Raw genomic sequence first — 17,487 nt, forward strand, 5'->3', positions numbered from 1 at the left:
TCTCTCTCTCTCCATCTTTCTCCCCACCCCCTCTCCATCACCCCATCATCTCAACGTGGTGATGCTGTCATGACAACTAAAGTGCTTCCTGAGTGCTTGTTGGGTAAACTGACTTTCCCAGAAGTGCTTCCTCCATTTTACCCTTCCCCCTGCTAAGGTGCACACACACTCGCATGCTTTTTTTCTATACTTGTGAGGACCCTAAATGACACAGTGCAACGCCTGACTCCTAACTCCAGCCACAACCATCATGAATAGATTCATAACCCCATTTACTGCCCCAAGCTCAACTTGAATCTGAGTCTGACTGATTTTGATTCTGAACCCTAAAACCAAGTCTAAATCCTCACAACCCCTCTCAATGTCCTCACAGAGATACAAGTACGAGAACACACACGATCCTGCAGGTAGTGAAATATTCATAAAATACTTCATTCAGCAGAGCCAGCTTCTTTCCATGAAAGCCTGGTCGTCTCCAGTGGCCCAGTCAGTCTTGTATGACTAGTGAGGCCGGAAGTTATGGACACTTCTAATGCATGTAGGTCATGATCATTTTCCCATATGATGCAGTTTACAAAACAATTACAGTTTTGCGACGGGTACATATTGTTGACAAGTTTTTTTTCTCGTTCTTTCTCTGAGAAATAGGTTGTAATACACTGAGATCAGACATGCATCTGAATTTTTGTATCTCAGTGCTGTCTCTAATCCCACAGATAGTGAGATTAACAAAGCTGTGCCATATAATAATTATGCATATGTTGGAGCCCTTACTGGCACCTTCTTCATTTCATAAAAAAAAAAAAAAAAGATACATTTCTGGATGCCTGCAAATTTACAAGCTTTGACATTTAGGGACATTGCTTTAGGGAAACCTGGACATACACAGCCATTGTACAGTACGATTATCCATACATTTATCTCAGCTTTACAATTCAGAAGAGCCATGGAAAAACAACTGTGATGCCAAACCTGTAAATGTCTCTAAATAAACTAATTAACTGATCATTTCTTGTAACGTCTTACTGAAGAGAAAAAAAAAAAAAAAGAAACAAAAAAATTTTTCCTTGGGAGTAGAATCAGAGTTTGTACAGAAGTGTATCAGCACGCATCATTTAAAGTAGGACTTGTGCAGTCACAGCTCATGCATCGGCAAAAAGGTATGCAGGGTCACGCAGACACATAAATGTTCTGCATACTTGTATTTAAATGGCTCAGAAGAAATATTATTAAATTCACAACCAATTTCATGCACAATCACTTCACATCTCCTCCTCCACCTTCAGCTGAGATCACATGTCTCAGGAGTATTGTAATAGCACTGAGATCCTGACCCTTGCACACCTAATTTGTGGGTGCTTGCAATTTTGTTCACAATTGTTGGTCCATTTCTAGGGACTCATTTTTTTCAAGTAAATGAGTGTCAACTAAATGCTGAATAGTAATATGATATGTAGTCTAGTGTCATCGTTATTTACTTGGTTGAATTATTTCCCAGCACATATGGTCAGCATAACTTGACACTTGATTTATCATTATGATGTATTGCTAATGTTTAATTTTCCCCTCTAGACTTTCACTGGTCCAATAAATTGGTTTATGAAGGACTGCTGTTGTGACCTTTTTGACCTGTTGGTTTCTGCTTGTGGTCTGATTGTGAGAATAAATGGGTGCTAGACAATGACCTCCTCTGTCATCCAGCAGACAGGAAAACCCCATTCACTTGATTGTATATTATTATGGTATTATCATCTGACTTTGTTTGTGCAAAAAAATGTGCACAAATATGAGCATGCATCAGCCCATACACATGCACACAGTGGCTTGCACACAAACACAGTAATACAAAAACAATACTCGAAGTTATGAAACCCTCATACATGCGCGCGCGCACACACACACACACACACACACACACACACACACACACTCTGTGTTTATGTTCTTCAGGCCAGTAGCTCGCTGTGGGACAAATACAGGAACAGGATATTTAGCGTGTTTCCTTGGCTGGTTTATTAGTTCACAATAGTATCTGTTAACAACACAGGCATAGTATTGAAATTCAGCTTCACCATTTTTTGTGTTTCTTCTGTCAAAGTTTACATTAATGTCAATCCTGCTGAATCTGTGTACAGTTGGAAAAGTGACAGGAAAGATGAAAATATAAGTGGATGTCACGTGCAACCGTCGGTGTGAGCCATTTGGCTTTTTGTGCTTGTTTTGTCTGAACTGTTCCCTTGACATTCTTCATCTACACTAATAATGTGTGCATATTCATGGATTCGATACTTTGAGCTTATTGTGCTAGAAATGTGTCTGTTCTTGAAAAGCATGAGTTTTATTTAAAATTTAGTATTTTTGCATGGTGGCTTTGCTACATTGGGTTTTTTTTTAAATTACCATTACATTTTCTAGTTCTTGGTGTCTGACACTTGAAGCACAGCTCACACATCAGCTGGTCAGCTAACCAACTGGTACTAACAATAGTCATAAATCCTTTTCTTTCATAACAGATCTCCCATAGAGTCCGCAGAAGTTTAGTGATTTACCATTAATCCTCTGAGTTTTATGAATATATTATATCTTATTATATATCAGCAGGAATCTATTATATTTATTATATACACACTCTCACATATTTTTTATTTATTTTATTTATTTTTTTTAATGAAATAAATTTGAACGCTGTCTTGATACAGAGAATGTGGTGGTTACCGCCCACGACCCCACTCCACCCCCCCCAAAAGAGTATGAATCTCTCCCTCTGCCTTAATCGCTTACTCCCTTTAATCCCACCAAACGACAGCCAGTCATATAAATCAACATGTTTACAGTGAAATGTTTCCAATTAAAGAGGACGCTCGTTAAGAGGCATCAGCGGACACCACTGGATCCTTAATTGCCTGGGATGCCAGTGTGTGATGCATATTAATTACGTATTAACCTCGCACACAAACGCACGCACACAATTGCATACGGGCACATTAGTGTGTATTGCATATTAATTACCTTTTACCCTTTGTGCTGTGCATTAAGAGCTGCGTGGCATCAGAAAGACAGCTTGCCCAAGGGCAACACACATACACACTCACACACACACACACACATTTTAATACCACCAACGCCGTCTATTCAGGTTGCATTCACAATGAGGAATGAGCCATTTCACTCAGCCAGCCATGACCATAACTAATCCCGCCATGGGAAGTGTGTGTGTGTGTGTGTGTGTGTGTGTGTGTGTGTGTGTGTTTCTGTGTGTGTTTCTGCGTGTGTATCCATGTGAAATCGGTTATAATTATGTATTCATGAGTGGGTGTGCCCCTTCAAGACAATTAAACTTTTAAAGCACCTGATTCACAGATCTAACCACATGCCTGTCCTTCGTTGGAGAGCATAAATGACGAAGACTGATTGTTAAATTAAATGTAGAAAATAGTCACTGAAAAAATTATAAATAATATGTCATTAAGTGAGTGATCTTTGTGTGGGCTTCAAAGTTGTGGCGTATGGACCCAGCCATACTCCAGATCACACTTATAGCTAGTGTTTCTAATGTTTGTAATGCATCTCACATTTTACCTGAAATCTACAAACATGAATATTTTGCATGAACCATAAGTGGAAATTGTCCATCAAGAGCACATATTTGACCATGTTTGCTCTTTATGCTTTTGGGAAGAAAAGGTTACACTATGTTTAATCTTTAAACCAGAGTCTACAGCCTTTCTAGCAGCTCTGTGATTCTGGACTGAGGCCTGGAATTTTTAGCTAAATGCTAACATCAGTATTCTAATATTCTCACAGTGAAATGCTAATATGCTAATGTAGTTACGGTGTTCGCTTCTTGGTATAGCATGTTAGCATGCTAACATTTTCTCATTTAACACAAAGACGAGCTGAGGCAGATGGGGATGTCTCCCAGGTTTACCATCAGTACAGCCATACCACCAGCATGGCTAATATACGACATCATAAATCATCAGCAATGTCGCTGTTTTATCTGTAAAACATTCCCTCAGCTAGTTGTATGTCCATTATACAGCTTTGCTTTTGATCAAGGGTGCATCGGTTTGTCATTTGGAATAAAAACCTTACTATCACTATGGTAATAAACCAGATAATGTGTCATAAAAACAACAATCACTAAATCCCATGTACATAATCCAGTTGGCATTTAAATGACGTTCAGCCAACTTGGATGTTTTTTCGCTCTTGTCCTGACAGCTACATCGAGGACTTTAAGGCTGCCCTCAAGATGTGGTTTGCTCCATGCTGAACATCCATGCTCTTATTTGGTCTCTGTGGCATTTTAATCGCTTTATCCCAGCTTCAGCCTTCAGCTGGCCGCCCTGACCTTCATGGCCTCTTTCACATGCATGTGGTAATATCAAAAATGCAACATGATATAAGTACGCACTCATTTGCACTCACGCTCTCGTGCCATATCTAACAATACATGCGTGTAGTTAATTTCCACACATGTTCTCTGTTTGGTTTTCCTGTAGAGCATGGATGTAGAGCATGGAGCATGGATAATCTATTTATCCTAAATGGAAATGAGCTAGAATTAATGATAATAAATACCTTACTATCTACTCTGTTGGTGCTTATTAGTCAACTGGAATTGACTTTCATTAAAGTGGCATCCAATGGATTTTTTTTTTTTTTTTTCGTTCACACCAATTTGCGCATTTTAATTGCAAATGTTTATATCATTCTTATAATCATTTGCAACTTCCAGGGGGAAGACATTTCCATGCATTATTTTAATTTAATCAAAACACTTCATCTAATCTTTAACGCCACATTTTCAGCAAATGTCTGTCTGTCTATGCAAATGTCTGTCTCTGTCGGCTCGCCCGCTGTCTGTCTTTCTGTTACAGCAACATTTTTTCAGTTTTATTTTGCATATTCCAAATGCCAAAGTACAGTTCACTTGTTTTCTATTTTATTGACGAGGAGCCTTGTAACTCTTCCCCTGGATCAGTGAGTGAACATTATCTGATATGTGTTCCAAGTTTGTGTGGAGGAAATAGAAAAGCTGAGTAGTTATCCTCAGCAGTGACAGCTGGCAGCAACTGTGGCCAACAGACAAATAAAACAGAAAAAAAATATATACATGAATTCAAAACTCGATCAACAGGAAATCTAAGTAAGGAGCCATTATAGTACCACACTGTGCCCACACCATACTGTTTGATTGACAGGTGATCTTTTGGGAGTGCAGAACAGACACACCAGGCAGTGAGAGCTCAGCACCAAAAATAAAAAGATAAATAAATAAAGCTTAATCAAAAAGTTATTCTGCCATGATATGTGAATGTACTATCTGAAGTTATTAATATACCCTAAGCAGTTTTTTATCCACCAGTACTTCCTCTTGCTTCTCTCCTATTCTCCACCATTCTTCATTCTGTGCATGTGTGCCTGTGTGTCTGTATATGTGAAATGAGCTGCCACCACATTTTTATTGATTTGGCCGTGGGGGTTTGGAGGATGAAGTCAAGGAGAGCTAGACGCCAGACAACGGCAATAAATCTGTATGCAACCTTAAGTGTGTGTGTGTGTGTGTGTGAGAAGCAGACAAAGGTGTGTCCTATTGCCCTGAATGCTGAACCCACATGTAGAGTGTGATAAGGTAGTAGTACATTACAAAACATTTAGTCAGCAACCATCAGTACAATAGGTATGGACCCTGTTTTCCACATTGATCCACTTTTAACAAAAATGAACAAACTAAGTAAAACGGTGAAAAAACCCCCCAAAAAACCCAAAACATTTCTACCACTTTTGACATCTGAATAAAATAAACCCTAAAGGCATACATTAGTGTCTGTGCTCTGCTGTGCATGAATCATGTCATCAGATGTTTTGGTCTGCTCAGTCAAAACTAGGCCAGATTCATGAATGCCTGAAAAGCAGCGTCTTGAGCCTCAACTCATAATTAGGCGGCATAATTGTGTGGCATCCTACATGCCAAACACAGTTATGTATGAGGTGTGTGTGTGTGTGTGTGTGTGTGTGTGTGTGTGTGTGTGTGTGTGTGTGTGTGTGTGTGTGTGTGTGTGTGTGTGTGTGTGTGTGTGTGTGTGGCAGAGGTGAGACACATGGCGATCCAGGGCAGAGGGGGAATTTTTCAGGCCTAATGTTCCATGACAACGGGCCAAGGTTCCGTCAAGGTGAATCAGAGCCACTGCCACCTAACGCATGAAACACACACACACACACACACACACACACACACACACACACACACAAATCTTCCCCTCCTCCTTTGTTTCATCCTCTCTCTATATCTCCCCTCATAAACTTTGCTTTCTCCCTCCTTTTCCCTTCCCTTCTCCCACCTTATCGCCTTTTTTACCTTCCTGTACTCTCTCCCTGTGTGTTCTTTGTCCCCCTATCCTTTTACCTGAAGTTTAATTATGTAGTTCTTAATCACAGTTGCAGGCTGAATGGGCTTCACCGCAGCCATATTAGAAGAAGCAGTCGGTGAAAACAGCAGCACCAAGAGCCGCCTTAGAGCCCTTAGAGGACAAACACAGACATAACACATCTCTTTCCTTTTGTTCTACACTCCTCTCTCTGGTATCCTCACCTCTGTTCTCCTCATATCTATTATTTCTCTCCTCTCCCTAACAATAAATGAAACAGATATTTGTCTTTGAACTCAATAATCTATGGAACTGTGCTTATCAAAAGTCCAATATCCCATTATCCCCTATTGCATGTGTCTGTTTGTATCTATCTCGAGTGCGACATCAAATTCAGGACAAAAATGATGCTGTGATAAGTGAGCGATTGGTTGGCTTGGGGGCGGGGGTGCAGCCATGGCGACAGAGGTTGTTGATGGATTCTTGCATGTTAACATTCTGAGTGTGTCACCCTCCTGTCTACCTGCCCCACTTAGATCAGCCCGTGTGAGTCTGCATATGTATGTGAGGAAGAGTGATTACGTCTGTGTCTGTGCTTGTTGTATTTGTTTGTTTATGGCGATGCACATATGGGGCTAGGTGGGCACAATATAGTGCAGCAGATGCAAGTGCAAGCTCTCAATCAGGTGCTGGTTGCGGATCACTGAGCTGAACTGAAGACTGACTATGAATAAGAAGGAAAACCCCCCCTAACAGGAGGAAGTAAGCTTTTTTTTTTTTTTTCTGGGTTAAGATAACGAAACATGAAGAAGAGAGCCGGGTTGTACAGGCTGGATAAAAGAAGTAATCCCAAGAGGAATAAAAGAAGAAATCACACTTCAAAAGAAGCAGAAAAAATACAAATGTGCGACAAAAACGAGGCAACAAATGCTTCTCTTATTTTCAACTCTGCAACTATACTCGTATCTCTGATGAAGAACCTCAAAACAACCACAGCCGCCCAGGGAAATTTTTCTACCGCTGTGATGTTGACCTCATTTTTTTTAAAGGAACTAACCATGCTGTCCTGCTTTTTCTCTCCCCCACTTTTTTTTTTTTTTTTTTTTACCTCTCTCTCCATGACCCTCTTCCCTTTCCTGTTTCTACGTCTGCTCTTATCATCTCATCTCTTCTTTATCCAACCCCAAACCCCCCTTGGCATCCCTGACACCCTCCTCCCCTTCTTTCAGTCTGCAAAGTGGGGTTTTACCGCTCGCTGCTGGAGTCTCTGGCCTGCAGTAAATGTCCCCCTCACAGTGTGGCCAGGCAGATGGGAGCTACCTCTTGCAGCTGTGAGGATGGCTACTATAAGATTGACTCTGACCCTCCCAATATGGCCTGCACACGTGAGGATATACCTTTTTATGAATCATCGGTTGTGTGATATCACTGCACGTATCTGTTTTTGTGCATTTAACCCCTCTCCATCTCTTTCAGGCCCTCCTTCTGCTCCACGTAACGCCATCTCCAATGTCAATGAGACCAGCGTCTTCTTGGAGTGGTCTGTTCCCGTGGAGACAGGTGGCAGGAAGGATGTGCATTACAACATCCTGTGCCGGCAGGTCTTGCCAGACGGAAGGGGCTTGGAAGAATGTGGCCCCAATGTACGTTTTCTGCCACGCCGCGTCGGCCTGTCAAACACCTCAGTGATGGTGGCCGACCTGCAGTCACACACCAACTACAGCTTCCTGCTGGAGGCTGTCAACGGGGTGTCAGAGCTGGCCAAAGACCACGCGAAGCAGTACGTGTCACTTAACGTGACAACCAATCAGGCAGGTATGTTGCGCCAGATCTGTCACAAGCATCAATATAAGGTTTTTTTTTTTTTTTTTGCCAATCACAGTCTCCCCATGTGTGCTCCTATCAGCACCACAGCTGTCCTGTCACAGCTGTCCTGTTTCTTTTTCCCCACAGTATTCAAACTTATTCTGAATTTCCCAATGGGAATAATAATTTTTTTTTTTTTTTTTCCCATCCCTCTTTATTGAAACTGCCACAGACTAACGTGCACAGAGCAAAGCACGAATATTTGGGTTTGATAACAGAGACGCCAGATGATTGAGTTATCACAGTATTTGTCCAGCAAATCTGTCACTGTATTAATTTTCAATTGTGCGCCATCCCTGCAGTGACTGAGGAATCATTGCTCGGTGGGAAACTGTTCTTTTTTTGTTTGTTTATTTGTTTTTTTGTTTTGTTTTGTTTTTGCCTTTGCTTCCAGATAATGTCATTTAAGAAGCAGCTTGGTCCCCTCAATTAGGCAGTGCCCTTCATCAACAAGGTTTGCAGGAATCTGTGGCATAATGAAAAGTCTCGATTTTCAGGCTGTTGTGAAACGGGCGTCTTGTGTGGCAGCAGTTGTTATTCTACATGCTTATCAGTGATGAACCAGGCTGTAAACATGCACGGAAAGTATACCTTTGACTAAAGGTATAATCTTTTGCACTTGTAGCTGCTGGGAATATATTATTATATGCGATCCCAGAGTAGCTTAGAAGATCTGTGTGAGGAACTATAAATTATCCTTGAGCAAGGCACCGAAGCAGCAGTGTCAAAGCGAGCAGCACAGTGGCCAAACATAAAAGACCACTCTAATATTGGACAATGAAAGAGCCCCACTACACCCCATAGCTGTAAATATGTGATGCTTTGTTAGCTTCTCTTTAAATGGAGATTAGAATTCATATCTGCTTTGGGAACCCATTTTCATATTTACGGGAGGTGTGTGCTTGTGTAGTTTATTTTATTTGCTTGTAATGAAATGGGTAGCACACAGCGTAATGAAATGAGAAAAATATGGGATTAATGTGCTCCTCCCCAAGGCGTCCATCTGGAGGCAAGGCTCGAGGAAAAACTGTTTTGAAGGAGCGTGTTTGCTCAGTTTTGTTGAACAGATGGTTCATTGGCAGTCAAGGAATGGTATGAAGTAGTAGTAGTAGTAGTTGTGATAGGAAGGGTACAGTTTGTGTCGGAGTGAGAAAGGCAGGCAGACAGAGAGAGAGAGGCAGATGGTTGTCTGACAGTTGCGAGTGCTGACAGTCCTTCAATTGTGTTGTCACTGTTGCTGTCAGCAGACTGAGTGGATTACACCAGACTACACAACTCGCATTCAGTTTATTGGAGTTGTAGCTGGATTAAAGTTAGACAGTCACTGGACCAAAGGGAGATTAGGGATTACGATAGATTACGCACGACTGGCAGAGACGCAGGCAGATAAAAATGTGCTGCTCTTTGGCATGGATGTGGCACAGGCTGTGCAAGGGTGTGTGTGTGTGTTTTTTTGTTGTGTTTTTAACTTGGACATACAGTACATTAGGAGTAGATAGTGGCACAGCGCACACAAACCAAGAAATCAGCAGATCAATGAGTCAAAATTATTTCCAGTTTTGATTATGAAGCCATTTGGAAGTGCTGGACAGGTGATTAATTAGTCTCAGTATTTGTGTGTTGGATAAAAAACTGGGAAATAAATGCATATAAAGTAAAAGAAGAAACAGTACAGATATAAGATTTATTATCCTGGATTTGGGAACACCGACTGTAAAAGCAAAATAGACATCAATGCCTGAACTTGAGAGCATCTTTCTTAGTTAACAGCTTCATTTATTTCTGTTTGGTTTTCACTCTGCCACTGAGCTACTGGTGACATTAAATGGCTTAATTAATGGGGTAATGGTCTTTTTTTTTTTTTTTTTTTTTTTATTTCAAAATTCACTCGACTTTTCTTGAAAGATGTATGACTCATGTTTCAAGGTTGTTTTAAGAGCAGCAAGTCAAACACATTTAAATATCACAGATCACAAATTTGCCTCAAGGGTCTTTACAATCTGCAGAGCATACGACACTGATTGTCACTGAAGGAAAAACTCCCCCAAAACCCCTTTAACATGGAACAACGATGGAAAAAACCTCAGGAAGAGCAACTGAGGAGGGAAGGACGATAGATGTTGTTTATATAGAAAAGAGTATGTGTTAGATTTACAGTATCAACAATGAGAATGATAAAATTATACATTGTAAACATACATGAAGACTATGATCTAGCAGCAAACAACTCCTATGTGGCACCAAAGAAATAGGACTTGAGTATTGGGAGATTTACAGGTTTTTAAGCTGACATAAGTGTAGAGGTGGTTAGCTGTTCAATACGTCTGGAGTACAGATTGCATAACATATGTGCAAACATCAGTGTTCATATGCAAATGTGTTAAGTATTCAAATGAACCAAATTACAGTCAGTTTTCATTACAGTAAACTCTAATATCATATATTAACAAGCACAGGCAGTAAAGCAGTTCACCATCAAGAAATTACAACTGCAAGGCTGTGAGTCTCTAAACCTGTTATTATCAGTTTAAATAAAAATAAGTACTGAAGGGTTTTATATGACTTACCCAAATATTAATATAAGTTTTATGATTATTGAATTAATGTGATTATTTTATTTCTATATTTCATGAAGTGCAGTCAGTCCCATTGGTTCACCAAACCCTGACACTCAGGCCGTGTGTCCTCTATGGAGAAAGTGATTAGAGGAGAAAACTCTTTATATTCGTTGTTGCCTAATTTTTCCCACATCTTTGCTGTTTTCTTGCAGCACCAGATAGTTTTAACTATCTAGCCCTCCAAAAATGATTCAGCTGAAGAGGAGGAATCACTCCGCCTACCGCTACTGACGTATAGAAATACGTGACAACAGGTTCACTAGCAACAACTTCATTTGAAGGGCTCCTAATGCAAAACGGCTGGGAAGCACTGAGGCCTGAGCTGTAGCTTCTTAATGCAACATTTAACCAATCACTGTTTATTTAATGTGGCACTTAAACTAGACTGAATTTACTTGATCTGTTTCTCCCATCAGGTAGTTTTCACTGCACCATGGGGGGAACTTCAAGCACTGCAGGTCATATATGTAAATTGACTTAACAAAGTAATGAGAAGAATCATTTTAACAATAATCCCGGAGCCATAATTGTAATGAACAGCTTAACATGCTCTGATCCGGCCTCGCCTCTGCATTGCAGATGTAATTACCCTGTGAGGACTTTGATCAGCGTTGAAAGCATCTGTGTTTTTGCCTTTTTGTGCTTGTACGTGACTGTGTATTACGGCCGCGCTTCTGCTTGCGAGGGTAAAAAGGCAAAGACTAGATACCGAAACAAAAGTACAGAGAGACGGGGGCAACAGGGAGACTTGGATAGACGGAGGCAGAGAGACAGAGTCGGAGGATCTGCCGTTTGATGTGTGGGAAGTGTCACACTTGATAAGGGATCCGTGAAAAAGGTGATTTCACGGTGTCCCTGTGAAGCCCTGCTGAATAATGAAGTGTTGGTACTCGTGAGGAGGAGAGGTGAAAGGCAGGCGAGAAGGAGGAAAGGGAAAGGCGAAACAACAGGACGGAGGTGGAGAAGGGAAACTGTGGAAGAGAAGTGATGCAGAAGTAAAGAAGAGGTGAGGCTGATAGAGACGGTGGACACTCAAAAACGCTCAGTCTGGTGCAGCAACAGTTTTAATACAGCAAGTCATGTATTTTACACTGCTTTGATGTTGCCTTTCACACCAATGCATATAGTTTTGATGAGATAGCTCGCTAGAAACCACTATGAAGTTGAAGAAATGTACTCAGAAGTTAAATCAAAATCACCAAACTGACTACAGAGCTATCCCTTCAATCTAAAGGCATCTACATTTTAAGTATTTGCTCATTTACCACTGTGAAGGCTTGAATTGACTATTAATGGTCAATAATCACAGAGCATTCAGCCCAAGCTTTATGATAATATATTCATTAAATGGGTTTCTGTGGTAGCTCTTTATGTCTATATACCCGATCATTTGTTTTTTGTGTTGTTCACAGTGTGGGAGCGCTGCGAGGTAACGGCACACTATATGCTCCCACACATTGTTTTTGCTATTGTGGGCTATTAATCAAATGAATCGTGCTACATTACCTTGTGGGTGGTAAAGTGCACAGTCTGGTGCTCAGGCCATGTGTCTTACTTTTGTTTTAGGCACAGATAGTGTATAAAAGTAGTGGGGTTGCTGGAGTGGAACTCTGAGCCTGAGTGGAACTGAACCTGGAATAAGAGAGGGTTAAAGAGGACGAGACCTTTGGTAGATCTGAGCGGAGCGGGTTCAGAGGGCCGAGGGTTGGGAAGACTCTTGTCATGGGCACAGGCACAATAAGGCAGGAAGTGAGTGACTTCACTTTTGGGTCAGGTGACATCTCTTATTTCGAGTATGGCTGTCAATGTCCTTGAGTTAGGAGCATTGACGTATCACAGTCCTGGATAGCTAACATTTCAACCCGTCATGGATTCGTGAAATGTGTTTAAAACAGAATGGGGAAAAAATCAGATGCAAGGTGATTATAGTTACTATATTATACCAAAAAGCCTGGTTTAAAGTAGCAAAAACAAAAACTTATTTTTCAAAAAAAAAAGAAAGAATGAAAGAAAAGTTGCTGCAGGATTTCTTCCTCACTCCCAACTAGAGCAGTCAGAACCATTTTTTTCCCACTTAAAAATAATATAATATGAGAAGATTTTCTTCCCCCTGATTGACTTTATACATTCACTATTCTTTTAAAGATATTTTTTATCAATCATATGCCTTTATCAACATAGTGAAGAGATGACAGGACAAAGGTACCCAGCTGGACAGTAGCTGTGGATGCTGCAGTTCCTGGTCAATGCCCAAACCCCCTAGGTACGTTCAACATTCTCAGCATTCTCCCTATCACGACTTTTATGAACTGAAATATGAATTTGTTCAACTGACAGGAATGCAGAACATTGTGTGTTGGTCCTTGATCAAGGATTGGCTGCCAAAAGGATGTCAGTGTTGAAAATGTAGGAAAAATTGGAGAATGACATGTACTAAATGCTGTCAGGTGGGATGTCGCAAACAAAAGAAATAGGAGAAGGTTCAGTACTTTACAGCCTTAGTAAAGCCATCTCTCTCTCTCTCTCTCTCTCTCTCTCTCTGCCTCTCTCGGGGTCTATCTTTCTGTTATTCTCTGAGGGTGGTAAAAGGATAATAAACCAGATAGTTGAAGGCGTGTATTGATTTTGGTGATGGTTCAGACAGATAGTGGTCTGAGAAGCTTATGTTCTACACTGTGATAGCATTGCTCTTATCTGAGGCCAGGGTCTTTACACTGGAGGGCTGCTCTCGTCGACTAAACAACTTTTACAACATCTTCTGACCTTTCTCCTCATAAAATAGAAGATGCTCCTCGGCTGCAGATTGATGGACAGAACAGGCAGTGGCCTTACAGACGTAAATTATGTATCATTTGTTCTCTGTGTTACTGTTACATAGGTGTTCGTTAGCAGATTTAACACACGCTGGAAGTGTCTGAACCAGGGACTGTGATTCCATCGTCAACACTGTTGCTAAAATGAAAGTGTTGCTGGGTCCCTGTCTACACTCTTTCACCATGTCTTCCCCTCTCTCTCATATTTCATCTCTCACTCTTTTTTTTTTCCACCCCTCTTCATCCCCTCCTCCTCCTCCTCCTCCTCCTCCTCCTCCTTTAGCACCCATTCCTTCTCCTCCATCACCTCCCATTCTCTCTCAGCATTCGCGTTTCTCAGATTTTAAAATACTTGTTTGTTTGGTCTCATCAGCTGAGTTGTTGCTCTGAAAGGTGTCAAACTCTCTAGGAATGTGAAGGGTGCTTCTGTTGGCTAAAATACCACTTTGGGTGTCATATATATGGACAGTTTAAGACTGCGGTGTTTGGCGTTTGGTGAAAAGAGACTTTTAAGGCTGAGAAGGAACCGGCGGAAGTGAGCTGATGACGAAATCAGCATTTGGTGGTTTTGAATCTGCTCTACTGTTCGGCCTCACTCGTGTGTTGAATTAAGGGGAAATGGCAGAGTAACAGGTATAGAAGACTAATCATCGAAGTTTTTATCAAGCAAAACTTCCAGCTTTTCAAATATGAGTATTTCCTCTCTTTTTTTTCTATTTTTTTTATCACTGTAAACTGAAAACAGTTTGGTGTTTGGTCTTTTTCTGCAGGGTGCAAAACAAGCAATTTGAAGACATCATCTTGGCTCTGGAAAACTGGGATCTGTGGTTTTTGTTTTTTTTTTTTGTTTTGTTTTGTTTTGTTTTGTTTTGATTTGTTTTTTCCTCTGACATTTTATTGACAACAATTACTTGGAAAAACAGATGAATCAGTTCTAAGAAATATTTGATACCTGTAGGTCTAGTTCAAATATACATATTTTTACATGTGGAATGTCATATATCATATTCATACACTAGAGGACTTTACAATCTGCACAACCTCATATGACACCCTCAAACTTTCAATTGAATATAGCATGGCAAACTGCAGCCATTTTTGGAGGATTTAAACTTAGAGTGTGGTGTATTGTTACCCGTTTAGCTGCTGGGAAAAGAGGTCCTCTCTTTTATCATCACATCCCAGCCTTTTTACCATTTAAGCGTTTGTGTGTGTGTGTGTGTGTGTGTGTGTGTGTGTGTGTGTGTGTGTGTGTGTGTGTGTGTGTGTGTGTGTGTGTGTGTGTGTGTGTGTGTGTGTGTGTGTGAGAGTGTGTGTGAGATTCGGTCTCTGGTTTCAGGCTTTTAAGATGTTGCAGATAACACTTCTGTGCGACCATCCACTCAGGATACAGTTACTGTGTTTGTAGCGATGATTTATTCCCTGTGGAGTTCTGCTGAGGCTATTGAAACCTAAACGGTGTTTAGCATTTGCAGTAGAGGCTTACACTCACACACAGAGTTGCCTGAGGGAGCATTTTGCCTGGTTAAAAGCTCTTTATGTGTCAGAGACTCCCCAACTGTCCCTCTGAGAGAAGGGCCAAGAGCTCAGGTTACAACAGGTTAGTTCGATGATTGATGCAAACTCACACAACTGAGCTCACTTGACTTCAGGACTTACAGAATAAATTACAAAAAAAGATTTTATAATGACAATGGAAAACAAGCAGAGAAAAAAAAACACCCTCAGACAAAGTGAGGTTCTCTTTCTGATAATATTGCAGCTTGAGAAATCTGCTACCATTTCAGACATAAAGCAAAACATTTCAGTTGGTTCCAACCAACCAAGTTCTCCCAGGTTTTAATATGTATAATCACACTATAGTAATAATCGAGATTTTTGGGAGTAGTGGAAGAGCCTGTACACTAAGTATCATTTAATAAACATGGTTTAAGAGCACTAACCTTTACTAAACTACTTACTACATCAGCAATTGAGTTTATAGTGGTATAACATGTGAGTGACTTACTCTATATGGAACTACTTTTTAATGGATGCTTTGTCACTATATTACAGTTTTACAATGTGTGTTGCATCCTATCCAAATTTAGCACTCTGAAGAGTCATAGTTGACTTCACGGGCTCCTGCACCAGCCTGTACTGAATAGCCAGATATAAACGGATGGTGTAATTAGGTGCAGGTGCACCTTATTCCCAGATTGCAGACATTTCTTTCTGAGGCAGAGCTACTTTGGAAGCAGAAATAGTCTCACTTGTTGAGTTAAAGCCCAGTGGACTGAGCCAAGCAACCTCAGAGGAACTCTGGTAACAAACAAACTTGAATTCCAAACAAGAAATTCGGGGGAGAAATGTAACAAAAAAATGTCAGATCATTATCATTATTATTATTATTATTTTCGTTACCCAGCATTACAGAAATAACGTGACAGCAAAGACCAATGTAAATAAACACTGTGAATTCTAATGTAGTAAACCACCTCTCCACACCGCCATCTTTAAAACCATTTTTGGTCTTTTTTTGTGTTTTTGTTCCTTGATGATTCATCTTCACTTGAAAATTCCATAATGTACAACAATCACAGCAAATGTAAACATCAAAGGATAAGAAGTCATCAAAAGACAACTGTCTTATAGATGCAGATTTTACCCAGCAGACTTTACAACTTGGGCACTATTAATCACTTTTCATTAGGATTTTATGTCAGTCATGTTAAATACTACAGTTGAAGAAATGATCTGTTTTGCGTAATGATAAACTGCTAGATTTTTACTTTTCTAGTAATGTTGGTTGAAACTGTACTGTCTTTATATTTTTCTGTTTGTGCAGCGCCCTCCCCAGTGAGTGTGGTGAGGAAAGGTCACACAGAGAAGAGCAGCATTGCCCTTTCTTGGGCAGAGCCTGATCGTCCCAACGGTATCATCCTGGAGTACGAGATCAAGTACTTTGAAAAGGTAAAAAAAACATATATGCAGTACGTATAAATTATTTGTTTGTTCGTTGTTTTTTTGGGCATAGAGGTAGTAATGCATTAGTGCAATGTGTGCGTGTGCGTGTGTGTATTGTGTATGTGTATTTGATACACAGTACACAATACTGCAAAATCTGTGATTGTGATTTTGTGATTTGGAAGATTATGATTACTGGGCAATCTAAATTAGTTGTGTTGTCTATAAAACCTTGTATTTTAACGTCAGTGATAAAAGCAATACCACGGGGCTTAAATTTGGTGTTCTACGAAGTTACCTGGTTGAAAGTGAACTTTCACAGATGCTGAAAATCTACGTTTCCATGCATGTGAGAATTTGATAATGCTACGAGGTCAACTACCAGCAATAGATTTTTGCCTTCCCATATTTAATGTATTGCATTTGCAGAAACTTTTTGACCAACATTGTCGAAATTGACCAAGAGATGCAGCTGAATTATGAAGATTTTATGCTCACTGAAGTGGCCTTTTACATCAGGTCCACTACTTCTTCATGACTCTGTCATGCGAGACAGCTATTTTTAAATTTTTTTTTTTTCCAAAGTTGGAACTTGATAGATTCAGCAATTTGATGCTTGTATTCAGACCATTGTTCTCATGCCCTTGCTCTTTTCTCTCTTTGATCTTCTAAAGTCTTTTCTGGGAAGGTCAGAATAAAGGTATTCAGTGTTTGTGGTCAGTGGTTAGCTAATGGCCTCTGGCTAATGGAGGGGGCATTTATGTGTTTAAACCTGATGTTGTTACGGTTGGGAAACTGATCCTTACACACATGCAATTGCGCGCACACACACACACAGACACACAAACACACACACACACACACACACAC

At 40.4% G+C, this 17,487-nt stretch overlaps 1 protein-coding gene across 1 annotated transcript in view; it reads left to right on the forward strand.

The window, feature by feature from the left end:
• The window catches only part of LOC139611547 (ephrin type-A receptor 5), a 67,238-nt gene that overhangs the window by 24,996 nt on the left and 24,755 nt on the right, over window positions 1-17,487 (forward strand). The window contains exons 4-6 of the mRNA XM_071466302.1: window positions 7,604-7,759; window positions 7,851-8,189; window positions 16,499-16,623. Coding sequence (XP_071322403.1) covers window positions 7,604-7,759; window positions 7,851-8,189; window positions 16,499-16,623 — 620 coding nt within the window. The remainder of the gene's footprint in view (window positions 1-7,603; window positions 7,760-7,850; window positions 8,190-16,498; window positions 16,624-17,487) is intronic.

The sequence above is a fragment of the Trachinotus anak genome, unplaced genomic scaffold (assembly GCF_046630095.1).
Source record: "Trachinotus anak isolate AG129_WGS33_773 ecotype Australia unplaced genomic scaffold, CSIRO_AGI_Tana_v1 ptg000028l, whole genome shotgun sequence".
NCBI classification, from domain to species: Eukaryota; Metazoa; Chordata; class Actinopteri; order Carangiformes; family Carangidae; genus Trachinotus; species Trachinotus anak.